The sequence below is a fragment of the Artibeus jamaicensis genome, unplaced genomic scaffold, assembly GCF_021234435.1.
Source record: "Artibeus jamaicensis isolate MK-2021 breed Jamaican fruit bat unplaced genomic scaffold, CSHL_Jam_final contig_3126, whole genome shotgun sequence".
NCBI lineage: Eukaryota > Metazoa > Chordata > Mammalia > Chiroptera > Phyllostomidae > Artibeus > Artibeus jamaicensis.
In genome coordinates this window covers 9450130-9477742 of record NW_026521723.1, presented here as the reverse complement: position 1 = coordinate 9477742, position 27613 = coordinate 9450130, and the positions used below count along the sequence as shown (strand labels likewise).

Below are 27613 nucleotides of genomic sequence, written 5' to 3'. Positions count from 1 at the left end.
TTATGAACACCTAAGAAACATTCCCAGGAAAACAACCGTGTGCAAATTAACCCCAGAAGGTTAGAATTCCTGGGTGATGGGGACGAGCTCTGTCTGCCTTACAAATATTTATTTTTTTAAAGATTTTATTTATTTATCTTCAGAGGGGAAGGGAAGGAGAGAGGGAGAGAAATATCAGTGTGTGGTTGCCTATTGTGCATCCCCTGCTGGGAACTGGCCTGCAACCCAGGCATGTGCCCTGACTGGGAATCGAACCATGATCCTCTGGTTCGCAGGCCCACACTCAATCCACTGAGCTACACCAGCCAGGGCCAAATATTTACTTTTAAGGGATTTGAAAATCTCAGCTTCTTGATTTTATTCACTTTCATAAAAGTCACATTAATCAAATGCCAATAAATATTTTCACCCAACAGTTTTTTCCTTTAAAAATTGACTTGTGTCTTCTATTATTTGGAAAAAAAGGTAACAAGACCTCTTTAAAGAGTCATCACTTGATAATCATTTCTAAATATACCACTGTGCACTTGGCTTTGAGGTGCACCCACTGGCTAGTTGTCAAAATGATAAGAACCTACCTCAGCACAGTTCAGAGCTATGACCTCTTCCAAGAAAGGCATACTAAAAAATTCTCCTCTATTGCCAGAACCTCCCAGACCTGAGGATTCTAACTACTGTGGCAGGACCCCTTTAGCGCACTGAACTGGAATCCATAACCACAGGCCCCGCGGCTCACTGCGGTAATGCAAACAGGGGAGCACACGTGTTTGCAAGCCCGCAGGCCACATGTGTACAGCGCAACTTTTCTGATAATCAGACACTCGATGAGATAACTCCTTTCCATAAACAGAGCCATGCACAGTTACTGTGCTTTTTAAACTATCCTAGGAAATTAACGAAAACTTTATAGAACTGGCATTTTCTTCCCCGTGCAGCCAACGGAAAGGAATGGTGCTACCGCGGGGTAAGGCAAAGTGCGGGGAACCGCAGCCAGAAGAGCGGGCCTGAAGACTCTGCGGCCAGCTGGGGGGATCTTGGGCAAGGCGTTCCAATAAGAGAATTGGTGAGGTTCCTTTTACCCCCAGAATTATTTTGTCCTACTCACCCAAAAAATAGCTAAGTTTGAACCGTCTTCAGATTCCTGACCCAAGTTCTGTGCAACCACATTAATCCTAGATACCCACTCAGCCGCTTATCAATTTCCCCTGCAATGGCCCCGATGCACACTACTTTCTCCCAAAGGAAAGTGTTCATTTTACTTTTCTATTGTGATTTACTTGCAGTAGTATTTTGTAGTAGTTTCAGGTGTACAGCGTAGTGGCTACACAATCATATACTTTAGGAAGTGCTCCCCCGCCCCCACCCTGATATTTCAAGCACCCACATCAGGTGTCTCTTTAAACTCCACACTCGGGAGGCCCTGCTCACTGTCCCTTCTGTCTGAGACAGCCCTATCCATTCACACACTCTACTCTTAGCCCACAAGGCAGGGAGGGGCAGAAAAATCTACACTGTCCTGCTTTGTACCTGGATTCAAAAGCAGCATCTGCTACGTCTGTGGCTCCATCTGTTGCCCCCTTTGCCACGGGAAGGATGGTGCAGGCATCAGATGGGGAGTGTCACAGGTCACACAACGGAATTATCCCCTTCCTGGGGCTGACAGATCTAGTCACAACAGCTAATGCCATTCTTCCCTTCCCAAAGCGTTTATGTCCTCACAGGGAATGGTACCTGTAAACTCTCACGAAAGGTCAGGTCTGCTTTTTTAAAAATCACATCTATCTGAATATCATTCTCTAAATTCTCTAATCCTGGACTCTGCCTAGGATGATGTCTGCCACTAACTCACCTATGAGTCATTAATCTCTGAGCAACTCAGTCATTACACCTATGAAATGAAGAAGTGGAACTCAGTGAGCTCTGGAGCTTTCCTGTGCAGTAACACTCCAAAATTCTGTTATTTTAAGTGAATTAAAAGACCTCAGTGAACACAAGAAGACCCTTCAACTCTATGGTATATTAAAGCCTCTTAATGCTGAGGGCAAAAGAACCTGCTACATACAAAAATGCTTCTATGACATGGTCTCTTTGTTAAGCAGGAACACAATTGGTTTCTTGGGGATCCCAATTAGATTAAAATCTCTAATCTTGTTAACAAATGCCCGTGGGGTAATACTCCAGTGAAGGGTCAGGACTGGATAATTCTTTGTGTGTTCTGTGCACTGTAGGACAGTACACCGCCTCTGAGGCCTTGTCCCACTAGAAGCCAGCCCCAGTTGTCAGGTGTGGCTGTCCCCTACCCTCCTGTTGGGAGAACCAAAAATGTCTTCAGATATTGGCCAATACCCTGGGGGGGGGGGTGAAATCATTCCCCCTCTCCACTGAGAACTGCTATAATGTATACCAGGGCTTTCTTAAAATAAAGCACATCACTTAGTTTTTTTGTTGTTGTTGTTCATTTGTCTCAAGTGGGTGACATTTACACAGTTAACAAGTAAAGTACACCAACACCTAACAGTCATCAGATTTATAAAGCTTGTGCATTCCTCTTGGAAGATGTACAAAACCACAGTCTTTCCAAGTCATTCAGAGCACAGCCTCTCTGCAAATAACTGAGAATTAACACGCAAACTTGTAACTTCAACTGCTTTTTATTTAAAGTATTTAAAAGGAATCATGATTTTCACAATAACTTCTCTAGTGTACTCCAGAATCAACCCTTGCTTACAGACCTCAAAATAGGGCTTTGAAGAAAATAACAAGTACCAGTGGTTGGTTTAATTACTTGGCTTTTTTCTTTCTTTCTTTCTCTCTCTCTCACTCTCTCTCTCTCTCTCTCTCTCTCTCTCTCTCAAAAGTCGGCAACTAAAATGATTGCTAAAGAGTTCCAGCTTTGGCCTGTGCTCTTTAAGACGGGAGTCAGCAAGCTCTTAGCCCCTTTTCAGGGAGTATCATCTCTTCCCCCACTTCAAACAGGGATCCAAGAGACGCCCCCTGTAGTCTGTCCACAGCCCAGAAGAGCAGCAGCTGCCAGCTGCCTGAAAGATTGAAGCCTGCAAATTGAATGGAATGACAGCTACTCTTAACCAAACATTTCATTTTTCCATTTGTGAGAAAGGCTAGGATTTGCAAACCTCTGGGTCTCGGGAGGTGAAGGCTACATAGTTCACTAAGAGCAAAAACTCAACTCCCCCTTGCTGTTAAAGGAAACTCCAGTTATAAATGTTTTTTTGAGACCTCAGAGTTTCTTAATTACATGCTTAAGTTTCTGATTAAATATGTAAGGCAAAAAAAAACCCCAATTTTTAAAAAATAACTAAGCCTAGGATATTAAAAGAGAATCATGAACAGACACAACTGTTACTTTTCAAAGAACCTTAGCTCTTTATTCAAACAAATATTTACACAATCGAGGGGAATAGTATCAGCGATGCAGCCATTCTCTTAAAATTGTGGGCAATTCCAAAGGTTTATTTATCCCGAATTCAACTACTCTGTTGCTATCCTACCAGGAACCAAGAATTCAAGTGCTCTCCGGGCAAAACTTTAACCCTTTAAAATTGTGACCTTAACTTAGACCTCCCCAGCTGAATCCAGATGATGTCTGAATCTCAGAGAAATATCTCAAACGCCTAAGATAAGGTAAACAAAGTAAGAAGTCCTATAGTTGAAAATAAGTATCTTTACCTTACCCATTCATACAAGGAAGGGAAATTAACTGACAAATATTTACACTAAAAGGACTCCGCATTTTCCTGCCTCGTCCCCTAGTTCCACTCCCTGGCTAACACTAGCTGTGCACTGTAGAACTCTAGAGAGCTAATTCGGAGCTGCAGGGACTTCTAGGGATGAGGGCAGGGCCAGCCGCGCGGATTCCAGTCTCAGGGAAGTTTACCAACTTGAAAGGCCACGGGCGCAGCTCTCTCTTTAGAGGCGAAAGGTAGATGGGGGAGGCGCGGGAAGTAAGTTCGACTTCCGAAACTCTTTCCAACGGGAAACCCCAGCCCAGGAAGGGACAGCTTGTCAGCCTTTTAATTTCCTGGCAGTGGCCGGAGTTAGCCAGGTCGAGGGCGCTTTAATAAAGGATGACTGCTAGAGTTAAGTTCTTAAATGTACCAGCCAACCTTTAAAGCAGCGCGTCCGCTGTGCCGGGCGCGGGTGAAACGGGTTCAAAAATTTCCCCTTCGCGTCCAGCCGCTATCTTTAGGAGTGTGAAGACGGCCCTCCAATAAACTTTCGGGGGCATCCAAGGCCAAATCAGAATCGGAGGCTCTGCACGGTTCGAACTCGTGGGCCCCACTCTTGAAACAAAGTGGAACCAGAAGCGTAGTTAGCCGCGTATTTTGGGGAGTTGGGGGGTGGATCTTCTCTGAATCCCGCGCCCCACACAGCGGACCTTCTCCTTCCTCTGCCCACAGCGACAAAGCAGCTATATCCCGACGATCCCCATCCCTCTCTCGGGTATCCCAAAGTTCTCGGCAAAAGTTGCCCCGGGTCCCCCCAAATTCCGCCTCTACCCTACAATCATTCTGCGAGGGTCTCCTTTACCCCGGCAGTACCTTCCCCGGATCCTGGCAACCGGAGGTCCCCCGGGGTTTGGGCCCCTCCGAAGCAGCGCAGCCCGGGCTCCGCTAACCCCCAGCCTGGGCTTTTGTCCCTACAGTCTACAAGAGAAGCAAAGAAACTCCATCCCGGCGCCCACTCACCGCCTCATCTTTCCTCCGAGCCGCCTCTCTCCACGGGCCCCGCCACCCGCTCGCCTGGCCCCAGTCCCCGCCCGCCTGCCCGCCCTCCGTCCCTCCCTCCCCGCGGCCCAGGGATCCGGCCCGCCGCAGCCCCAGCCGCAGCCCCAGCCGCAGCCGACCAGCTACTCCGAACTCGCGGTGCGGTGCGCAGTCAGCGCGCCCCTCCCCGGCCCAGGCGGCCGCTGCCTCCTCTCCACCCCCAGCCCAGGGCAGCGCAACCGGAGGCGACCAACTCAGAGGCGGCGGGGGAAGCAACGCCCTACCGAAGCGGCCGGACGCGCGGAGCTGGCGCGGCCCCCTTTTCCCAGCCGGCCGCCGCCCCCTCCTCACCTGGAGCGGGGGCGCTGCTGGGTGCAGGCGTCTGAAGACGCCAGGCGCGCTCCGTGCGCCCAGCCACTCAGTGCGGTCCCCCTCAGGCCACAGTGGTAGGCTCCGCACCCCTTGCGCCCCCAGTGTCTTAGTCACTGCGGCACCGGAGGGACTTGGAGCAATGAAACTCCTGGGAAGTTTGCAGTTGGCACCCTACTGCTGCTGGCTGCGTTTGGCTGTGCGCCCCATCAACAGGCTGCACAAAGCCGCGTTTACAGCAGCGCGCTTCAGATTTTGTGGCAGTCTTTTTTTTTTTTTTTTCTTAAATGAGCTGGAAGAAGGGCGGAGGTACTCATCCCCGGTAATGATTTCCTCACCAGACCGCGGGGTTTCTACAGGAAAACTCCAGGTGGCCACACCTCCTCCCGGCAGTCCGCCGGCGGGCAGGTACCTGCTGCGTCAGAAATGCAGCGTTGCCAAGTGTTTGGGAAACGGCTCTGCTAAGGGCTAAGGATTTTTATTATGCAAATTTTCTTTCAGTTATTTCTCTTGAAACTTCTATGTTTTTTCCAATGTATTTTCCGGAATCGTTGTAATCAATGAAAACAACGTTAATGTGAGTATCTTCCAGTGAGTGCTTCTAAGGAAGGCAACGCATTGGAGCCAGGGTGGTCCTCAGACCGTGGTTTGTGGGAATGTGAACCTCTGCCAAGTTATATGCATGCCTTGCAGGGTTACAAAGATAAAGGCCGTTGGCCCTCAAGGAACTCACAACAGCCAGAAAGAGCCGAATGAAGTGCACACTAACTTAGGATCAGCATGGCTTTGGGCAAGTTGTTTTAGCTCCCACGACAATTTCTTCATCTGTAGTGTAGTAACAATTATCTTGATGCTGCAGGGTGACTAATAAACGTGCAGAATGCAACGTACCTGGCACCGTGAGTGGCACTCGTAGGTACTCAACAAATAGCTCATTTAATGCACTTTTCATTTCTGCAAGTAATAGTCTAACTTCTAATGCGCAGGAGAGGTTCGCCTATGGACAGCTTGGTGTGTATAGGACTTCCCCCGCCTCCCTCCCCTGGCTCTGGCCCACAGACCACGCTGGGATCATTCCAGCACTGAGGCGCTCCAGCAGTTCTCTCTGCTCTCCCACACCATCAGCTTCCCCATTTACTGCATCATCACCATCATCATAAAATCCTGTTATTTTTCCCATTAAAAAAAAACTCTCTCAACTCCACTTCCTTTTTCTTGCTCATTCACAGCAGTCCTCCTTTAAAGGGTTATTAAGAAAAGCCGATTCCAAGTTCTCCCTTTTCATTTACTCTGGTCAGGCTTTTGCTTCTATTGTGTCCCTGGAAGTCATTTTATGGAGATCAAACTACTCAGTTTGAAGGTTTCTCAGTCCTCACCTCACTTGAGGTTAATTGCTATTTGTAGCAATTAACAGTTTTTTTCTCCTAAAAACGATTTTATTTGACTCCCACGACACTGCATTTTCATGGTTTTCATCCTACCCCACTATCTCCTTTGCTGGTCCCTTTTCTTCTCCCAGACTCTGAGAAGTGGGAGTGCCCGAAGTTCAGACTTTGGATGCCTGTCTTGTCTACCTACACTCCCTCCCATAGTGACCTCATACTGTTCCGTGGCACTAAATACCACCTCTGTGAGGATGACTTTCAGATTTACCTCCAGCCCGGTCACTGCCCCTGAACTGTAGGCTCCAGGCAGCTGCCCATTCGTATGTCTATTAGTCTTCTCCCATTCAACATTTTCAACACTGAGATCCTGAAAGTCCTCCCTCCATTCCCCCAAACACCCAGTCATAACTGAAGCCTTTCTCTTATTGGGGCTACAACCTTGGTGTCATCCTTGACTTTTCTATCTCTCTTACCATTCAAATCCATTCCATCAGAAAATCCTTTTGGCTCTACTTTTAAAATACTGTAAACTTGACAGTCAAACACTTACCACTTCCACTGTTACTATCACCCAGGTTTAATCTATCTGTATGTCTGGACTTTGATTACCCCTGCTCTGTTAATACTTTGCCCTCCGTGCAGGCTGTTCCCAACACTGCAGCCAGACAGATTCTTTCAAAACATTTAAGGCATCTCACTACTCCCTGCTCAACATTGCAATGGTCCCCGTCTCAATCAGAGCAAAAGCCGAAGTGCGTAGAATGGCTCGGACCATCCGTGATCTGACCTCAACTCCAGTTTCCCTCACTTCACTCAGCTAGCTCCCGACACTTTTCCATATATATTCCACTATCAATCAGTTTCCACCCTTCTAGCAACCCTGTACGGTAAACACTCTTATTGTCCCCATTTTTCTAAGTAAAACAATGAGGCCAGACAAGTCAGTGATGCCTCAACTACTGAGGCGGTACTGTAGGGGCAGAATTTGAACACAGGCAGCATGAGTCCGGAATGCACGCTCTTAAATGCGCCCCTCCAACTCTTCCCGAAGTAGGAATGGTATCAGGGGAAATATCTGTGTTACGATACGAATAATTCCCAACCACTAGACAGAAAAATGATCCTCATTGGCCTCCTCTCACTGCCTTTAAAAAAAATCTGTCGACTCTTCAATTTCTTTTATTATATATAGCCAAGCTCCTTGAAAGCCATATGGATCATTTTTTTCATATTTGTGTAAACCATACTCCAAGACTTGATAGATACATGGGAAAAGCTCAAAGAATATTAACTTACTATAACTTTTTTAAATGACTAAATCCAGTGAACCGTCTCACTCGTGATGAGTTTAGTTATGGTTTCCAAACAGCTTTCGTAAGTAAGGCCATGCCAACCCCACGTAGAAGAAATCAACAAGGTGCCTGAGTGAAATGTGACAGGCAGACCCCAGCACCCTAAGATGTATAGACGGCACTCAAAGTTTAATGCCTGCTATTATTGTAATAGTCATTATTACCAGACTTCCTCTTAGTTGTGATATTTTAAAAAATAGGAAGAGCCCTGACTGGTGTGGCTCAGTGGGTGGGGTGTCACCTGCAAACTGAAGGGTCACCAGTTTGATTCCTGGTCAGGGCACTGGCCTGGGTCGCTGGCCAGGTCCCAAGCTGGGGGCATGTGAAAGGCAATGGATCCCTTTTTTCTCTCTCACTTCCCCTCTCTCTAAAGATAAATAGATACAATCTTTAATAATAAATAATTTAATTTAATTAAATAAAAAATAGGAAGAAAAAAGAAATGAGCTCTTGCCTCCTACATTTTCCATTTCCTGGGTTTTTCTTTTTTAAACAAGGTCCCCTGTTTTATCACAGACCAGAGCCACACCTTCTTCTGCCATTTTCTCTTATCCACTTGAGGATGTTGTGTTGTAAACCACACAGGAGCAGCGAATTCCCTGTTTCTTTCCCCAGGGTCCATGATGGTAAGAGCACCTGATCTCACTTTTCTGCATCCTTCACCCTCTCAGTTGGGGAAAGTGAAGCGTCACACACGGTGATATATGAATTATTTCATTTGGAATTAACTTCGCTATTGTACCCTTTCATTAGCAAAGACAGGTTGGACTTCAGTCTTATGTCCCAAATATGTACATTTTGTCCTGTGTCTGCAGTGATAGCGTAGCAGAGAATTAAGAAGCTTCTATTTACAGGGTGCAGTGACTACATCATGATTTTGGAGTCAGGTGGACCTGGATTTTAACCCTGACCTCAGCCCCGTTACTAGCCGAGGAATTTAAATGTTATTTACCTTCACTAAGAAACAAAATTCTATTCCGAAAAGTGGGACGGATAACATCAAACTCATATTTTTATGAATCACTTTGATAATATAGGTACCGTGCTTTGTTCAGGGGCTGGACAGCACACCGGAGCCCTCCAAGTGTAGTCCCTTTTTTTCATTAAAAAATTAAAATGGCATAGATTTAGGGTATAAAGCATGATGATTTGATGATGGGCACACATATAGGGAAAGGATGACGATAGTCAAACTAATGAACATATCTTCTCATGTTTTACCTTTGTGCGTGTGTGTGATGAGAACACCTGTTTCTACTCTTACCCCTCCTCCAATACCCACACAGCGGTGTTAACTACAGTCACCGTGCTGTGCATTAGCTCTCAGACTTCCTCCTCCTGCCCTCCCAGAACTCTGTCCCCTTTGACCAGCATCTCCCCATTTCCCTCACCCCTGGGCATCTGCTAAGCAACTTTCTCCTCTTCTCTTGTATGTATTTGATTTGTTTTAGATTCCACATGTAAGTGAGATCATGCAGGGCTTTTCCCCGTGTGTGGCCAATTTCACTAGGCATTGTGTCCCCATCAAAGAGCAGTTTCCAGCCGCACTGGTCCTTTTCCCGAGGGGCTGTTGTCGGTGGCGGCAATCACTCCGTTCTACTGGCCTCTGTAACTTGAGTTCCTCCTCAGAAACTCTTTTTAGAATTCGGGATTAGGATAAATTTTCTCTCTTACAAAGTCAGTGTACTTTTATTAATTAGAAAAGGTCTCTTCATCACTTTCACACTAGGTTGCAATAATTGTTAAGGAGAACTTTGTAAATCAGTGTTTTACTTTGGATCCTACTTGCCAGGAAGCTCAGCATCAAATTACTGTTAAATTATTTTACTATGGTAATGAAGATTTTGCTTTCTACTCCTGTTTTGTTTATGTCTTCTATGTATTTTTATTTTAATAACATTATTATATATTTGGATTTTACTCTATGTTCTCACTTACATATTTAAAAATATGAAGTATCAATAACACATTAGCTCTTCACATTAACACCAGACAATTAACCAAAATTAAAGTGAAAATTTATCACTATAAGCTGATTTTTGTTCAAACTATTTAAAGACTGGTTCTCTAGTCAATCATGAGAATAATCTAAATACCTTTGGACATCTGATTAATCTCTGTATAAAATGTTTCTTTTTGCCCTGCTCCCAATCTTTTCTGTTAGATTTTGTACGCATTGGAGTGAGACAGGAACAGGATTCTGGGAGTGTGTGTGTGTGTGTGTGTGTGTGTGTGTGTGTGTGTGTGTCCCCTTTAGACAGACCTCTCCCAGCTGTGTTTGTCTGGCCCACTTTTCTAATCACTCGAGGACCTTGAACTGGTCTACATTTCTTGCATGGCAGACTTAAAACAAGGAGTTTTCTTTGTAGCTTATCTGATCATCACAGAAATAGTACTCTATCAGCAGTACTCCTTAATTTATAAGAAACTCAGCCTCTCTTCCCTGTTGCTTTTCATTATTTTTTCTTTCACCTGACTTCCTCCATCCCTCTAGTTATCTTAAAACTTGACTTCAAATTCTCCTTTAATACAATATACGTATATATTTTTTGAGTTATGCTGGGCAGGAATAAGTGTTCCAACAGGTATGTCAGATAGAAGCAGACCTCCTTGCACAAGAGACGTCTGACGACTCAGAGCAGGGAGCAGGGTTCCAAACATGAGGAATGTTAAACACAAGGGCAAATTCACTAAGCATCCACTGTGTTCCACATGCTATGCCGAGACGGGTGGGAGGTGCAGATAAGATACGTGTAATGTGTCTCTAGTAAGGCATGTACTGTAACTGTAATGTGATAATGTAGTATTAAAAATACTGTAAAAATGAAAAGGTATCTCTGCCCAATCAGTCCTCTAAGGAAACATATGAGACCTTCACATTGAAAGACAAGGCCTTCTAGGCAGCGGTGATGACATTACAAAGGCAGCGTCACGTGAGGCCCAGGCCGGTCGGGGAAGTGGTGACCACGCGGCCTGCCTGCGTCCACGGTTCATGGAGGGGGCGTGGGAGAAGAGACCCAGGGAGGTGGGAGGAGGGGACGGATCCGGGAAGAGGAGTGAGAGGCTCTGAATTTTAGATTTTATATCCAATACCATTTTCATTACATCATTTCCTTGTTCTAGACTTGCACTGGCTCCTCCTCGCCTGACAAATGCAGGAATAGCCAGTGGCCATGTGGGAAGTGGAACCATTATGTGAGGCTGGGAAGAGAGAGAAAGATGAGCTCCAGCCACAGAACAAAGAGTCCAATAAAGCACCACAGATTCTGTTCCCTAATGCGTAAAACAAAGTATCCAGCCAAGTCAAAGCGCTCAATGGAATATCCCTAAGGGCCCAGTTAAGATCCTGAATCTCTCTGCCTTCTCTTGACTGCTGTCCTTTTTTTTTGTTTCATCTTATGATGACTCTATAGTCACAGATCCTAATATCCTCACAGAAATAAGCATGGATCAGGTACCTTTATTTTGGCCATTGGGTCAAGTGTTGGACTGGAAACTCAATGACTTAAAATTCCAATGTACTGGCTGAGTCACTGAGGCTTAGGGCTACTTGCCTGAACTTTTTGATGTTTCACATTATGGGGATATTAATTGCATTGTTTCTCTCAGGGCAGTTGTTAAGAGGGCTAATAAAAACATTATTATAGAGCACCCAGCTATGACTAGTGATTTATCAGAGCTCACAAAGTTCTAAATGATTGCTTGAACCATTTAGTTCTGAGCTACAGAGAATGGTGTTTATAACTAGTACAGTTCTTTTAGCCTCATTGGGATTTCTGGCTATCCTCTGGGACCAGGACAGTTTCTGTGGATTACAAATATGCCTAAAGAAGATGATGGAAATTCATTTACTGTGTTTCTCCAATAGGAATAAAAATAAGGTCTATTTTTAAGTCCTTCTCTTATTCATCTCAGGAGGTTTCTGCCCAAGGTATTTGTAGCATACTTATATGATTGACATAAGAACTTCTAGAATTTCAACATGGGTAGACGAGAGTCCATACCTTTACTGTTACTACTAAAGTTAGCATGACAAAAGGCTTAGCAACCCAACAATGCATGAGAGGGGAGTTAGATATATCAACTGGGTTTGCTAAATAAGAAGGCAAATATGGATACGGTTAAAAGGCTGTTTTCCTCCCTCTCCCCATGTTTTCGGTGGTTCTTCCTGTTTCCTCTCTAAAAAGCCCAGGTGAGGTCTGAGGACCCCCAACAATGGGAGTGCTGGAGGGGGGGCCACCTCATTACTTTTCCTTCCTCTGGTCTGGAGAGCACTGACAGACAACGCAGTCAAGACGAGCACTGATGTGGTGGATTATACTTCTGTTGCATGAGCTCGTTTTGTCCTTTGTTCCATCCAGTTTCTGAACTTTATCAAAGTGACCATGCAGGTGGAAAATTTCTTACACAGGCAATTTTGAAGGATCCAAATGGGTGGAAAGCAACAGAATGCCTAATGAATAATTCACTGGTAATTTGTCCTCAAAAGAAAGTTTTATCTCTCCTGGGTTATTAGCATTTCGTGTGAAACTCTCAGTGACTTTGTAAATAGTTGAATGCTTTGATCCTGTTGAAAATATCCATCCCTTGTCTTTTGGTCCAACTAGGACAATCCTCTCATTACAACAATGAAGGAGCATTGAGGGATACAATTGGCAGAAGGTGGCGATAACATATTGTGCATCTTTACAAGGATGTCTCCTGGGCACTGCCAATCACGCATGTCCAAATCTCTATCACCTTTCCCCATTGCCACTTCTTAATTCTCCTTCTTTATGATATTCTATAACTAAATAAAGGTCACGTTCTTATAGTAGTTCATCCAATCCCCCAATTTGGAAAGTGTCCTCAATCTCTTACTTTTTCTCAATACGAAGTCATATCATTTTTTACCTCTTAAATACCTGTCAATAGTACCATTCTCTCCATTCCCTTTGCCTTCATTTATCACGTGATAGTATTCTTAACCCCCACCCCTAGTGAGGGCCAGGAACCAGCTCGAATGTCAGGGGAGAAGTTTCACTGGGCCTGAGGCTGGAGGAACCCTGGGTGTGTGGTAGGCAGGGTTCATCCAAGGCAATGGAAGATGGAAGGGCCTACAGGGAAAGCTGAGATCCACACTTTCAGGAAAGAGTGTCAGTAAGCATCAAATCCAAGACCCTGTGTGTCTGGCTCAGAGAGAGATGGGGCATGGGGTGGTAGCTGAGTGATTACTCAGCATTTGAAGCTTGTACTTGTGGTAGGGATGTGATGGCTGGTGTGAAAAGCAATGGGCAGGTGCTGGGATTATCAAGTTTCTAAATGAAGTCTGTCTCAATAGCACTAATTCAAATGAGTAGTTATTATATTTGTTTTTTTCCTCATTTCCTCACTAAATTCTTGGCTTTGTGAGGTCAGATACCGTTATACCCTGAGAGCCTCCCACAGTACTTCATACATGACAGACACTATCAGATATTTGTTGAATATGTGAATTAGTCCCAAATACTAAAAATCTATTCTCATCACTTCAATCTTAAGAATTCTTCAGCAACTCCTCCAAGTCTTTAAAATAAACCCAGAATCCTCGGTTCAGCTTTAACAATTAAACAACAACAACAACAACAACAAAAGTTGTTTGGTCTCTCCAGGTTATGTTTTCACCCAGTGGCTTGCCATTCCCTCCCTGCTCTTCCTGCAAGGCGGGAAGTGTCCATCGTGCTGCGCTTCTTGCAGTTACTCCCAGGTGTCGTGTTCGTTCACCTCTTCTCTCATAACCAGCCACAGTCAATCCAGAGATCATGCTCTCCAGAAAGCTTACCCAGCTCCCTCCCCAGTCTCGGTCAGGTGCCAATGTACTTCACATCACTGGCTTCCAATTTTTTCTGTTTTCTCTTTCACCTTTGCTGGAGAGATAAACTCCCTAAGGTTAGATAGAGGACTGTGATGCTTAATTTTGTGTCAACTTGGCGAGGCTGTGCTGCCCAGTTGTTTGGCCAAACACCAGTCTAGATGTGTGGCTGTGAAGATGTTTCTTAGAAGTGATCAACAGTTAAATCAGTATATTTTGAGAAATGCAAATGAGTTTTTATCATGTGAGTTGCTTTCATCCAACAGGTAGACCTTAAGAACAAAGACTGAGGTTTCACAAACAAGGAATTCTCCTCAAGACTGCAACATACAAGTGCTGCCTGAATTTCCAGCCTGTGGGCCTGCCCTGCAAATCCCAGACTTCCCAGCCCCCACAACACACAACCCACAACCTCATGAGACAATGTTTCAATGCCTTAGACAAAATCTCCACCTCTTCTCTCTCTTTCTCTCCCCCCCCCCTTTTGCTCTCTTTCTCCAGGGTGGGGAAAAAGTAGGTTTATAGTTGTGAGTACAAGAACAGAGTTTATTCTTGTATTATTATTTATTAACAATTATATTATTTTCCATATGAACAACTGTAAACCCACTTTTGCCCACCCTGTGTGTGTATATCCCGTGTGTGGATGTACATATATGTATACACACACATATATATATGTGTGTATATTCTACTGATTGTGATTCTCTGAACAACCTTTGCTAATGCTAACACAGGAGATTTCTATGTTAACTTCTGTGTCTAGAACTCAGCACAGCAATTAAATGAAAAAGTTAATCTAGCTTGAAGTCTCCCTTAATAAAGAAGACTTTGCAGCGTAGAGAAAAGGAGCTGGTTTCCGGGAAATCCTAATGAGGTCACCTGACACCAGGTTCCCAGCATGTCCTCTAGCACCTCCTCCCCGATCCCCGGTTACTTGACATTTTGAAGCATAATAAAAAATAATGAGGAAAATATACATTTTATGAGTTCATTTATTCAGTTCCAAATGCCAGGGACATACTAAAGACTCCATCAGCAGCACAAGCCCTGTGCATGGGGAGTGGTTGGGTGGCAGCCTCTTCCCTTCTGGAAGGTGACAACAGGGTCAGCCTCTCTTCTGGAGACCCTAAAAACATGGTGCCTTTCTCTGTGTGTCCCATCCACCCCTTTTTGTGGGAACTTTGATGTCTGAATGACCGGGGAAATCACTGGCAGGAACCTTGGCATGCCAGCTGCTTTGCCCTGCCGGCCATTCAGTATCTGGTCCAAGTTCAATGTGTCTTCCTGGCAGTAAGTAAGCCCATGACCAAAGCTCTAGACAAGGGTCACCAGCCTGAGACTATCTTCCTGCTGCTTGCTGAACTCAATGCTTGTCATTCCGTATGTACGGTGGAGAGTAGGTACCCATAAGTATTTACTGAAAATCTCTGAGAATGCAGCGCACACCCAGAGAGTTCTCACCTAAGTGCCGCACATCACTGGCTCCATTCTCCTGGGGCTCCTCTTTCTGGGCATTGTCCTCCTCCATCAGGACCTTCTGTGGAATCTCAGAGGAGAAACTGGGATTGATGCCAGCCTGCACACAGCAAGGACAGAGAAGTGCCGTGATTGGGAAGCTGAGGTGACCTTGACAACTGACAGTTAACCAAGTTAGCATCTCAGGAACACTAATTGCTCTGAATGTATAAAACAGACATCCTGGATCATCCTATAATCCCACTGCTGACTAGCCTTTAGAATGACAAAACACAATCACCACCAATCAGAATCAATGGAAGCACACTTTGGGATAGAATAATCACAGATTAAAAAACATGTCAGCAAACAGCAATGGGTAATAAATACTTAAACAGTAAGAAGAGTCAGCTTCTCAGCATGGTTGTTTCTGCTTGGAGTTTGTTTTTGTTTATTTTCTATTTTTTCAGCGCATGCTTATTATTTGCCAGCTATCCTATTAGATACTTTGTCTTTATTATTTATTTTAGTATTTACATAATCTCATATTGTAGGAAACAAAACCAGTATCTGTGTTCTTAAGAGATCTCTGCAAGGAGCTCTTGAATTTCCCAGGCTTCTCGCAGCTCTCATAGGTCCGGTTTTGGTTTCCTGCAGACTCAGGGATGTACTGGGAGATAGTGTGGTGTCACTACCAAGGAAGGGCTCCCTTCTGCCGTGTTCCTACTATCACTGCCGTTTCACAGAGAGGAAACCTGTGTGTGGCCCAGGAAAAATAAGAGTTGTCACAAGTCACATGACCAGTATGCACACTACCTTGTGAAGTGACAATTCCCATTCCTTATTCAGTTTTTAAATTGCTCTTGAGGTATTAAGGAGGGTGGATTTTAATGGTGGCAGAACTATAGCCACAAAGACCAGTTAGAGACTTCTACAGAACTTCAGGGGAGGGATGCTAAGAAACTAATCTAAAACATTAGATAGCAAGATTCAGACTGTGATACATAAGGGAGATTGAAGTTATCAGGCCAATATGATTTATTGGTACGGGGAGGTGGGTGCAGGGGAGAGTCTGGTGCACATTTGGGTAGTGGTAGTTGCTGATGCTGTTATCTAAGAATGCAAATACAGGTTCACAGTCTGAAGGAAGATAGAGAGGAAAATGGTAAATATCCAGGAGAAAGGTGGGCCAAATGATGGAGTAGGGTCCTGAGAGAAGCAGGAGAGGATAGGATCAAGGACGTAATTGGAGGGTCAGCTTTGACTACATGCAGTGCTCCTCATTCCAAGAGAACAGATGGAGAAAAGCAGATGAGAGCAGACGTCACGTAGATCAGTAGCTGAGTGGGAGGAAAGGTTGAGAGCACAGCCATTTCATACCGAGGGTCTCACTTTTGTCTGCGAAGTACAAGGCAACACTTCCATTGGAAGTACCAACTTGAATATTACTTGAGAAGAAAATGCTGAAATACAGATTTCTATTGTTATATTAAATAGGAACTTGAGAAACTTTTGTGTGCCAATAATACTATCAAGAAAGTGAAAAGACAACTCACAGAATGTGAGAAAATAGTTGCAGATCAAGTAGCTGATAAGGGCTTTGTATCTAAATCATAAAAAGAATTCTTAAAACTGAAAATAGGGCTTCTCTGGAGTGGTGGTGGGACTGTTTTCTCTAAATACACAACATACTTTGAAAAGAAGAGCCTCAGGAGCTAGATGTTCTATTTAAACCTTTGGTTGCTGCTCAGAAAACAATGACAAAGTTAGTGGTTTGTATGTTCTTCATGCAAAAGTAATGTACTAAAGGAGAGAATTAAGCTGTGTTGGTCAGTGACTCAGGTGAAGGCTGAGAAAGTTGAAACCAGTTTGCGGATGACACACAACTTCTAAGGATCCAAGATGATGGAGTAGGTAGAAGTTGCACTCACCTCCTCCCATGAAGAAATTAAAATTAAAACTAAATTATAGAACAGTCAACCTGAATAACCATCTGAAGACTAGCTGAACAGAAGTCCTAAAACTGAGTATATACAGAAGAAGCAACATTGAGACCAGGAGGAGAGGTGGAGACATGAAACCGGCTGGCTCCACACCCATAAGCTATGGTGGAGAGTCTGGAGGGTTATCTCAGTTGATCTGGAGGATCAACGGGTCATAACCCCAAGCTGGGCTCCCCAGCCCAGAGCATCAGTGCTGGAAAGAAGAGTGCACATAACATCTAGCTGTGAGTGAGACAGAAGGCTGCTAGAAACCCAGGCATCTCCTTACCAGGGCTGTGCATACAATTTCACTCACATGCACTCATTCTGGGTGGCGGAAGAGTAACTCAGAAGTTTCCAGAGTCATACATGGAGAGATTGAGTTGTGTGGCTGCAGAGAGAGCTGGAGAGACAGCCACCAATGTCTCTGTGTTGAGTCCCTCTCCTGTACCACCTACTAATGTTATCGTTGCTAGGTCAACTAAATGACATGGGTCTAGGAACCTGCAATAGATCTACCCTGTAGTCTCCTTGAGGCCCTGCCATACCCAGATTGTTCACGGCCGTGGGCTCTGCTGGCAGTGGCAACCCGAGCCCGCATTATAATCTTTCTTTAAAAACCCTTAAAGAATTCAGGCAAGCTCAGGAGTGCTAGAGATACACAGGGAAAAACTGAGTTGTGTGGCTTTAGGGAAAAGGCTGTTTCCCCAAACACCCAGCAGGCATCACTGATCCAGTGTGGGGCCTTCCTCCCACACACATTAACCCTGAGAAACACACTAGCTCCCTGAGTCCCTTCTCTACTCAGTTCTCCCACAGCTGTGAGCTTTGCCAGCAGCAACAAGCCCACATCAGCGTTGTAGCCTTAAAAAAAACTCTTAGAGAATTCCAGGTGAGCTCAGGGTAGTGCTGGAGAAATACAGGGAGAGGCTGAGTTTTGTGGCCATAAAGCAAGGGCCATCTTCTGGCATGCTCTACGGGTGCCACCATTCCTACACAGAACCCTCCTTCCACATGACCAATACTTAATTTGCTCTGGTCTGATGAAATCTATTGGCTCTAACCTGATGATTCCCAGACACCCTGTCCCAACACAAAGGTCTTTGGTGTACCCTGAGACATTTGCTCAGTGGTCTAGGACCAGCAGTGGCACCAAGCTTGAATCTGTACTAACCCGGTGAACATCACTTGCCATGTGGCACTCAAAGAACCCAACTCATGAAACTTGTATACCATCTGAGGTTTGTTCAGTGGCCGTACCTAACAGGTAGTAGAAGATGGCAGTGGCTCTCATGGTGCCTTGGGCCTTTTGCTGACCTGCCTCAGGACAGTACTGATGGCAGCTGGTTTTGGAATGCAGTTTGACTGCTCTCAGGCACATCCAAGCCCAGCACAGACAGCTATCAAATGTGGACCACGTTGTGTTCCTATCAGGTAGCCCAGGACCAGTCACAGGCAGTGTCTGATATTATCTGCATCAGAGTTTCTCCCTAGGGGCCCCAGACCCAATACACCTGGTGGCTGGCTTTAGATCACATCACAGCATGACCTGATTAGTTCTACAAGCAGCACACTTAAAGGTAGCTCTTGGCAGGCACCAGAACTTGCTGGGGCTAAATCCACTTTGAAGGGTTATCACTGACATGGATACTGTGGTAGTGGCTAATTCTCATAGTCAGGAAACCTGAGGGTCAACTCCATCCACAGACATACCAACAGCAATTAAGACTCACTTTCAACAGGAGGGCTCACATGATCTTCAGAAGGGACACTCCTGGAACACCTAACCCAAATAAAAAGGGAGATTGAGCCACTGGACCCTACATAACATGTATTATATGAAGCCATCCTATCAAGACTGAGAGGCATAGCAGACTTGAAATACACAGAAAAAAAAACACAGACAGAAAAAAATGGTGAGACAAAGAAATATACCCCATATGAAAGAACAGGAGAAATTAAAAAAAAAATGAAAGGAGGCAAGCAATTAGTGAGATAGAAAGTTCAAAACAATGGTTATAAGAATGCTCAAGAAACTTAGTGAGAACTTCAAAAGCATAACAATGGACATAGACACCATAGATAAGAATGAGTCAGAAATGCTAAATACAATAATGAAATGAAGAATACACAGGAAGGAATCGACAGAAGATTAAATGAAGCATAGGATCAAACCACAAATCTGGAAGACAAAGTAGCAGAAAACACCCAATCAGAGTAGCAAAAAGAAAAAAAAGGAGGGCAGTTTAAGGTACCTCTGGGACAACATCAAGTTTAACAACATCACATCATAGGGGAACCAGAGGAGGAGAGAGAGGCTAAGGCCTTAGGGACCTATTTGAAGAGATAATGACTGAAAACTTTCCTAATCTGTGAAGGAAAAAGACACACAAGTCCAGGAAGTACAGAGGTCCAAACAGATGAACCCAAAGAGGTCCATATCAAGACACATCATAATTACAGTGACAGAGGTTAAGGACAAAGAATCTTAAAAGCAGCAAGAGAAAAGCAGAGAGTGACTTTCAAAGAAATTTCCATAAGAGGATCAGGCCTCCCCCACACAGAGCCACAGAATGGTGACACCATATCTGAGACTCTATCAACCTGGTTCACATGGGTTGCCCTGCCCAGGTGACTGCATAAGTCTCTGCCCCATCCACCTTAATGTGCTTTTTTATATTAGCTCATGCTTCTAAGACAGGGAGTCAAAGCAGATCTACGTGATAAATAGAAACAAAGACAGAGAGGCTGCCAATATAAGGAGACAAAGACATATAGCCCAAATGAAAGGATAGAACAAAACTCCACAAAAAGAACTAAACAAAGTGGAGATAAGCAATTATCAGATGCAGAGTTCAAAACACTGGTTATTAGGCCCTGGCTGGTGTAGCTCGGTGGATTGAGTGTGGGCCTGCAAACCAGAGGATCACGGTTCGATTCCCAGTCAGGGTACATGCCTGGGTTGCAGACCAGTTCCCAGCAGGGGACACATGAGATGCAACCATATATCGATATTTCTCTCCTTTTCTCCTTCCCTTCCCCTCTAAAGATAAATAAATAAAATCTTTAATTTTTTTTAAAACACTGGTTATTAGGATGCTCAAGGAAATCTTTGGGTATTTCAATGGCATAAAAAAGATCCAGGCAGAAATGAAGATTACACTAAGTGAAATAAAGAAAAAAATTACAGGGAATCAACATTGGAGTGGAAGAAGCCAAAAGTCAAATCAATGATTTGGAACACAAAAAGAAAAAAAATCAAGCAGAACAGCAAGAAGAAAAACAATTAAAAAAAGAAAAAAGACCGAGGATAGGGTAAGGAACCTCTGGAACAACTTCAAATATATCAGATTTGCTTTATAGGGGTGCTGGAAGGAGAAGAGAAAGAGCAAGAAATCAAAAACTTCTTTGAAAAAATAATGAAAGAAAATTTCCCTACTTTGGTAAAGGAGGAGACAGACACACAAGTCCAGTAAGCATAGAGAGGCCCACACCAAGACATAATTAAAATGCCAAAGGTTAAAGATAAAGATAATCTTAAAGGCAGCAAGAGAAAAGCAGAGTTCCCAACAAAGGAGTTCTCATAAGACTGTCAGCTGACTTCTCAAAAGACACTTTGCAGGCAAGAAGGGACTGGCAAGAAATACTCCAAGTGATGAAAAGCAAGGACCTACAACCTAGATTACTCTATAGAGAGGCAACCATACATTGATATTTCTCTACCTCTCTCCTTCCCTTCCCCTCTAAAGATAAATAAATAAAATCTTTAAAAAATATCATACTCCATGATCAAATTGATTTTTTCCCCAGGATACAAGTTTAGTTCAATATCTACAAGTCAATTAACATAATATACCACATAAAGATGAAGAATAAGAATCATATGATTATATCAATAGATGCACAAAAAGCCGTTGACAAAATCTAGAGCTCATTTATGATAAAAACTCCCAGCAAAGTTGGAAAATAGGGAACATAACTAAAATAATAGAGGCCATATGACAAACTCACACATAACAACTAAAAGTGTCTCCCTTAAGATTAGAAACAATATAGGGGTATGAACTTTCATCATTCTTATTCAGCATAGAATTGGAAGTCTTAGCCATAGCAATCAGGCAAGAAAAAGAAATAAAAGGCATTCATTATTGGTAAGGAAGAAGTAATACTGTTATTATTACAGATGACATGATATTATATATACAGGACCCTAAAGCTACCACCAAAAATACTACTAGAACTGATAAATGAATGCTGTAAAGTAGCAAAATACAAAATAAGTATTCTAAAGTGGGTTGTCTTTAACACACTAATAATGAACTATCAGAAAGGGAAACAAAGCAAACAATCCTATTTACAGTTGCATTAAAAAAATCTTAGAAATAAATTTAACCGAAGAGGTAAAAGTCTTATACTCAATAATTTATGAGACACTGAAAAAAAATACAGATAAGTGGAAGAATAAACTGTGCTCATGAATTGGAAGAATTAACATTGTTAAAACATGCATATTATCCAAAGCAATGTATAGATTCAACATAATTCCTATTAAAATATTAATAGCATTTTTCACAGAAGTTGAACAAAGAATCCAAAAAAATTATATAGAACCACAAAAGGCCCTGAATAGCCAAAGCAGTCTTGAGAAAGAACAAAGTTGGAGGTATCACATTACCTGATATCACACTATACTATAAGGATATAGAAATCAAAACATCTTGGCACTGGCATAAAAACAGACACATAGATCAATAGAATAGAATAGAAAGCCCAGAAAGAAACCCACACCTATATGGTCAGTTAATATTTGACAAAGGATGCAAGAACATACAATAGGAAAAAAAGAACATACGATAGAGTAAAGACAGTCTATTCAATAAATGGTGTTGACAAACACATGCAAAAGAAATAAAACTATACCACTTTTTTTCACCTTACACAAGAATAAACACAAAGTAGATGAAAACTTATATGTAAGACCTGAAACCAAAACACTCCTAGATGAAAACATAGGTAGTAAATTCTCTGGCATTTTTTCTCTTAGCAATATTTTGTTGATGTATATTCTTGGGCAAGTGAAACAAACAGACAAACAAACAGGAACTAGAACTACATTAAACTAAAAAGTTTTTGCACAACAAGGGAAACCGTCAAGAAACTGAAAAGATAACCTACTAAATGGAAGAAGAAGATATTCGCCATTGATACATCAAATTGGTAAATTAATATCTCAAATTTATAAAGAACACATACAACTCAACAGTAATAAAAACAAACAATCCAATTAAAAAGTGGGCAGAGGACCTGAATAAACACTTGTCCAAAGAGGGCATACTGATGGGCAGTAGACATATGAAAAGATGCTCAGTCACTAATCATCAGAGAAATGCAAATTAAAACCACAATGAGATATCACCTCACACCTGTCAGAATGTCTATCATCAATAAATCAATAAGCAAGTGTTAATAAGGATGTGGAGAAAAGGGAAACCTTGTATACTGTTGGTGGGAATGCAGACTGGTGGAGTCACTATGGAAAAAGTGCTGAAGTTCCTCAGAAAAATTAACAATGGAACTGCTTTTTGACTAAGTGATTTCACTTCTGGTTATATATTTTAAAAAATCCAAACATTAATTTGAAAGGATATATGTATTCCTATGTTCAATGCAGCATTATTTTCCGTAGCAAGATATAGCAGCTTCTGAAGTGCCCCACAACAGATAAATGGAAAAAGCAGCAGTGGTATATATATATATATATGAATATTACTGGGCCACAGAAATCTTACCATTTGCAACAGCATGGATGGGACTAGAAAATATGTTAAGTGAAGTAAATCAGACAGAAAAAATGGCACATGATTTTACTTATATGTGGAATCTAAAGAACTAAATAAATTAATAAACAAAATAGAAACAAACTCACAGATACAGAGATCAGACTGATGATTTTGAGAGGGGAGGGAGATTGGAGGCCTGGGTGATAAAGGTGAAGGGATTAACCAGTACAAATTGTTGGGTACCAAGTAGTCACAAGGATGTAGAAGCATGGGGAATATAGTCAATAATATTGTCATAAATATGTGTGGTTCCAGGTGGTTACCTTAAATATCAGAGGAATCACTTTGCAGAGTACATGATTGTCTGGCCACTGTGTTGTACTCCTGAGAGTGATTGAAAGGTAAAATAAAATAAAATAAATAAAATAAAATAAATAAAATAAAATAAAATAAAATAAAATAATAAAATAAAAATAAAATAAAATAAAAATAAAATAAAATAAAATACAACTTTTGAACATCAAAAAATGCAGTGGTCACAGATTCTGTATAGACATTTCTGCAAACTGAAAATGGCCACAGGATCTGAATCAACATTTCTCCAAAGCAGATATACAAATGGCCAATAGCCATTAGGGAAAATGCCATTAGCCATTAGGGAAAAGCACATCAGTATCACAATGGGATACGACTTTATAGTTTCTAGGATGGTTATAATGAAAAAGATAGGTAATAATGGAGAGCATCCTCTATGGTGCTTGTGGAAATGTGAAAGGACACTTTGGAAGACAATGAGGATGTTTCTCAAAAGGTTAGCATGGAGCTGCCATGAAACAGAACAATCCCACTAGTAGGTGTATATCCCAGAGTGATGAAAACAAATATTCACACATAACTTGAATGCAAATATTCTTATTATCATTATTCATAATAGCCAAAAAGTGGAAACAACTCAGATGTCCTTGAAAGGGGAAAAGGATAAATGACATGCTGGATACTTATACAATGAAATACTAGTTGTCCTGAAAAAGAAAGGAAGTACTAACACATTCTCCAACATAAATAAACTTTGAAAACATTGTGCTAGGTGAAATAAGCCAGTCACAAAAACTTAGATATTGCCTCATTCCATGTATATGAAATGCCTAAAAGAAGCAAGTGCATAGAGAGAGAAAGTCGAGTAGCCACTTGGAGAGGGTTACGGGTCAGTGGTGGAGGAGGGGAAGTTGGCAACTGCATTGGGTGTGGGGTTTCTTTTTGGAGTTGATAAAAATGTTCTAAAATAAGATCGCAAAGAACTCTCTGGCTATACTGACCACTGAGCTCTGTGCTATAAATGAATGAATGGTATGGTATTGAAATATCTCAGTAAGCTGTTCTAAAAAAAAGAAGCTTGATGACTGAGGTAGAGGTTATTGACAGAGGCAAGAAGTAAAGAACACTGTTGAAGACCAGAAAATAACAATGACAGCCATTATCTTTGAGTGCTCACACACTGAGCACTGTGCTAAATATTTTATCCACATTTTCTCTTGTAATCTTCAAACGACAAACTCACAGGCATTAGGTACTTTTCCCCCAACAATCTTCACCAAAAAAACATATATATTGGGTACTTTTTCCTTATTTCACAGAGAATCAACTAAAGCACACAGTATATAAAGACCCTGTTCAAATTCAACAGCAAGAAAGAGACAGACTTACATATGCAGATTTAGGTCAGTGTCGGTCTGGAGCCTGTTTCTTAATACCTGCACTGTGCTGTCTACCATGAGTTTTGCTTTTCTATTTAGCTCCAGCTTTCTAGGTTCAGCACCAATGCCAACTTCAGGCCAATTTCTTTCAGCGGCACTCCTGCAACCTTGTGTGTCTGCCACTCTTGGAGCAGTAAACGGCAGGCATTTTCATCTCTGCAGTTCTAATAAGGGCTGTAGAATGAATGCATCAGTAATAGAGTTGTAGAATAAAGAGTTCACAATAAAGGAGCACTCTCCTTAGCTCCGCCACACGCAGGAGTCCTAGCTGCAGGGCTGCTGTGCACAGAGGGACTTCCCAGAAGTCAGACACTGACTAAGAGATAAAGTAGCCAACACCTCGACCCAGAGACAACGCGTCTTTCTATTCTCCTCTATTGGAGGAGATGCATCTCCTCTATTGTTATGGGGTGAGAACAAAAGAACAAAAGCTAATCTCACCTTTTAGATAGAAAAACACACTCATACCCCCTTTCAAGATGTTTCTAATAACCCTAGGTATACCTACCGCATTTTGGACTATAAGACACCCCCCCAAATTTGGGAGCAAAGGGGCTGTGTCTTATACTCCGAATGTAGCCTACCTGGCTCACTGTGGGCAGGGGGTGGCAGTGGAGTGGGGTCACGGGTTATTAAATATTTTACCACATTTTTTGCTTCAGTTTTATTTTTCTATTTTCCTCCTCTAAAACCTAGGTGTGTCTTATGGTCCGGTAAATTACTCCCTGGCTTGCAGTAAGGATCAAGACATTTTATCTTTCTTTCCCATTTCTTTCAAACTGACGCCCATCAGAGCTTACCCTTTGCATTGAAACCTCTAAAAGAAGGGACAAAATGCAAACATGACTCACTAAACACATCTGCTGGGGACCATTTCAGCTGAGACACTACGTGCGTCTTGGGGAGACTATATGTGTCCATATATCCTAACACCATGTTTTTTAAAATAAAGTGAGACACATCAGAGAAAATATTGTACTCCTTAATAATGACATGTCTCAAATGTTTATGCGCCAGACATTGTACTGAAGAATTTATAGAAATCTTAACGTTTAATCCTTATACAACCTGTTGTGGTAGGTTTTCTTATCTGACAGATGAAAAAATAGAGGGTAGAAGAGGGGGGGAAATCACTGAGGTCACCCAGTCAGTAAGGAAAGGGATGAGCAACCTCTACAAGGTCTGTGTGACTCTAAAGTCATGTCTCTCCATTTCCCCATTACACTGATTCCCACGGCCTTTCCATGATCACGAAACTCCTTTTGGAGATTGTTCTAAAAAGTGTCCAGTCAAACCTTGGTTCTCAAATGTCTTGGTTCCTGAAGGATTCAGCTCTCGGCCATGTTGCTCAGGGAAAAACTGTCTTGGCTGTCTAACAAAGCTTTGGGTCTCGATCCTCTACACAGCAACAGTTCCATGCTGGTACCTGCATGGCCAGTCAGGTGTTTCTCAGGCAACAGACAAGGAAGATTTGTTTTTTTTTTAACAAGCTGCTTCTTGAATAGTTTTCTGGAATGAATTAAATTCGAGAATCCATAGGGGAATGTGATTCTAACATGGAACTCCATTATCAGCAATCATCCAATATCACTGCAAAAATATTGAATTAAATATCAAAAAACAGAACCCAACACTATATTAAGAAAATATACCATGACCAAGTTGGATTCATTTCTGAAATGCAAGGATAATTCAGTATTAGGGAGTGTTCAGTATTAGGGTCAGTACTAGGGAATCTATTAATATAAACACCATGTTTGTAGATATAAAAGAAATAATCACATGATTATCTCCTAGATGAAAAAAACCACAAACCTTTTGACAAAAGCATCCTAGTTAAAACACTAAAAAAATAGGAATTGATATATATTTCCTAAACGAAATCCCTCAGTCCCAAAGCCAGCACTGTGCCTGGTGGAGAAACACTACAGACATTTCTACTAAGATTAGGGAAGCGACGAGAATGCTCACTATCTCTACTGCTTTCCAACCTCGTTCTAGAGTTATTGACCAGCACCATTTAAAAAGAGAAAACAATAAGAGACCCTGGAATTGAAAAAAGTAAAGGTATTTTTAGATGACATGAAAATTTACCTAGAGGACCTGAGAAAATCAACACTAAACGAACACAAACAATAACATAAATATTTTTAAGTGCTAAAGATAATGTTAATTTTAAAAATGATTTCGAATTTAGAAAAGTTGCATGAATAACACAAAGAACATTTTTATGGAATCATTTAAGAGTACGTTTTGAACATGGCGCCCGGCAGCCCTGAACAGTGTGTAATCATTCAAACAATGGCATTTTCTAGATAACCAAAACAGGAGAACCAAACTCCAGAAATTATCATTGACACTTACTAACACTGAATTCATTATCTCCATTAAAGTTTAGTCAACTGTTCCAATAACATTTTTTACAGGATCGAAGCTAGGATCATGTGTCGTGGTCAGTGGCCACGACTCGTGGTCTTTGTCGGTGTGGAAGACTGCAGTATGGGTGGTGTCTCAAAGACAGATTTATCCTCACTCCCACCCCCACTGTACCAAAGATAATAGAAAAGTCAGAGATTGACCTCAGCCAAATCCCATTCTGCCAGACATCTAAAATGAATAATTGCTTGAGTGTGTAGAGAGAAGCCTGGAAGTGATGTCATGCTTTTATCTTCTTTTATTTTTACGCTGAAAGTTTTAAAGCAGCCTGTAAAAATAGAAATACGTTAAGCCATTCACTCTTTACTAAGTTCTTCCTAGATAGAATGTTCACAAGAAAAAACTGTCTCATTTCCAAGAAGGTTTTTTAAAAATTATTTCATAAATTATTGTTGTTCAATTACAGTTGTCTGCATTTTCTCCCCACCCCTCCCCCCACACCCTCCAAACCCACCTCCCTCCTTTGCTTCCACCCTCCCTCCCCCTTGGTTTTATCCATGTGTCCTTAGAGTAGTTCCTGAAAACCCTTCTCACCACTGTCCT

General features: G+C 42.3%; 1 protein-coding gene across 15 annotated transcripts in view; it reads right to left on the bottom strand.

Moving 5' to 3' along the window:
• PHLDB2 (pleckstrin homology like domain family B member 2) overlaps nucleotides 1-27613 on the bottom strand; it is a 235000-nt gene that overhangs the window by 106709 nt on the left and 100678 nt on the right. For 12 of the 15 annotated variants that reach the window (XM_053663054.1, XM_053663055.1, XM_053663056.1 and 9 more), the window contains exon 3: nucleotides 15125-15239. The exons of 1 other annotated variant lie outside the window; for it this stretch is intronic. In XM_053663054.1, the coding sequence (XP_053519029.1) occupies nucleotides 15125-15191 (67 nt within the window). In that variant the 5' untranslated portion in view covers nucleotides 15192-15239. Of the gene's footprint in view, nucleotides 1-4706; nucleotides 4781-5075; nucleotides 5356-15124; nucleotides 15240-27613 lie in introns of those variants that run through there. 2 more of the 15 variants (XM_053663060.1, XM_053663059.1) reach the window with 2 other exon arrangements.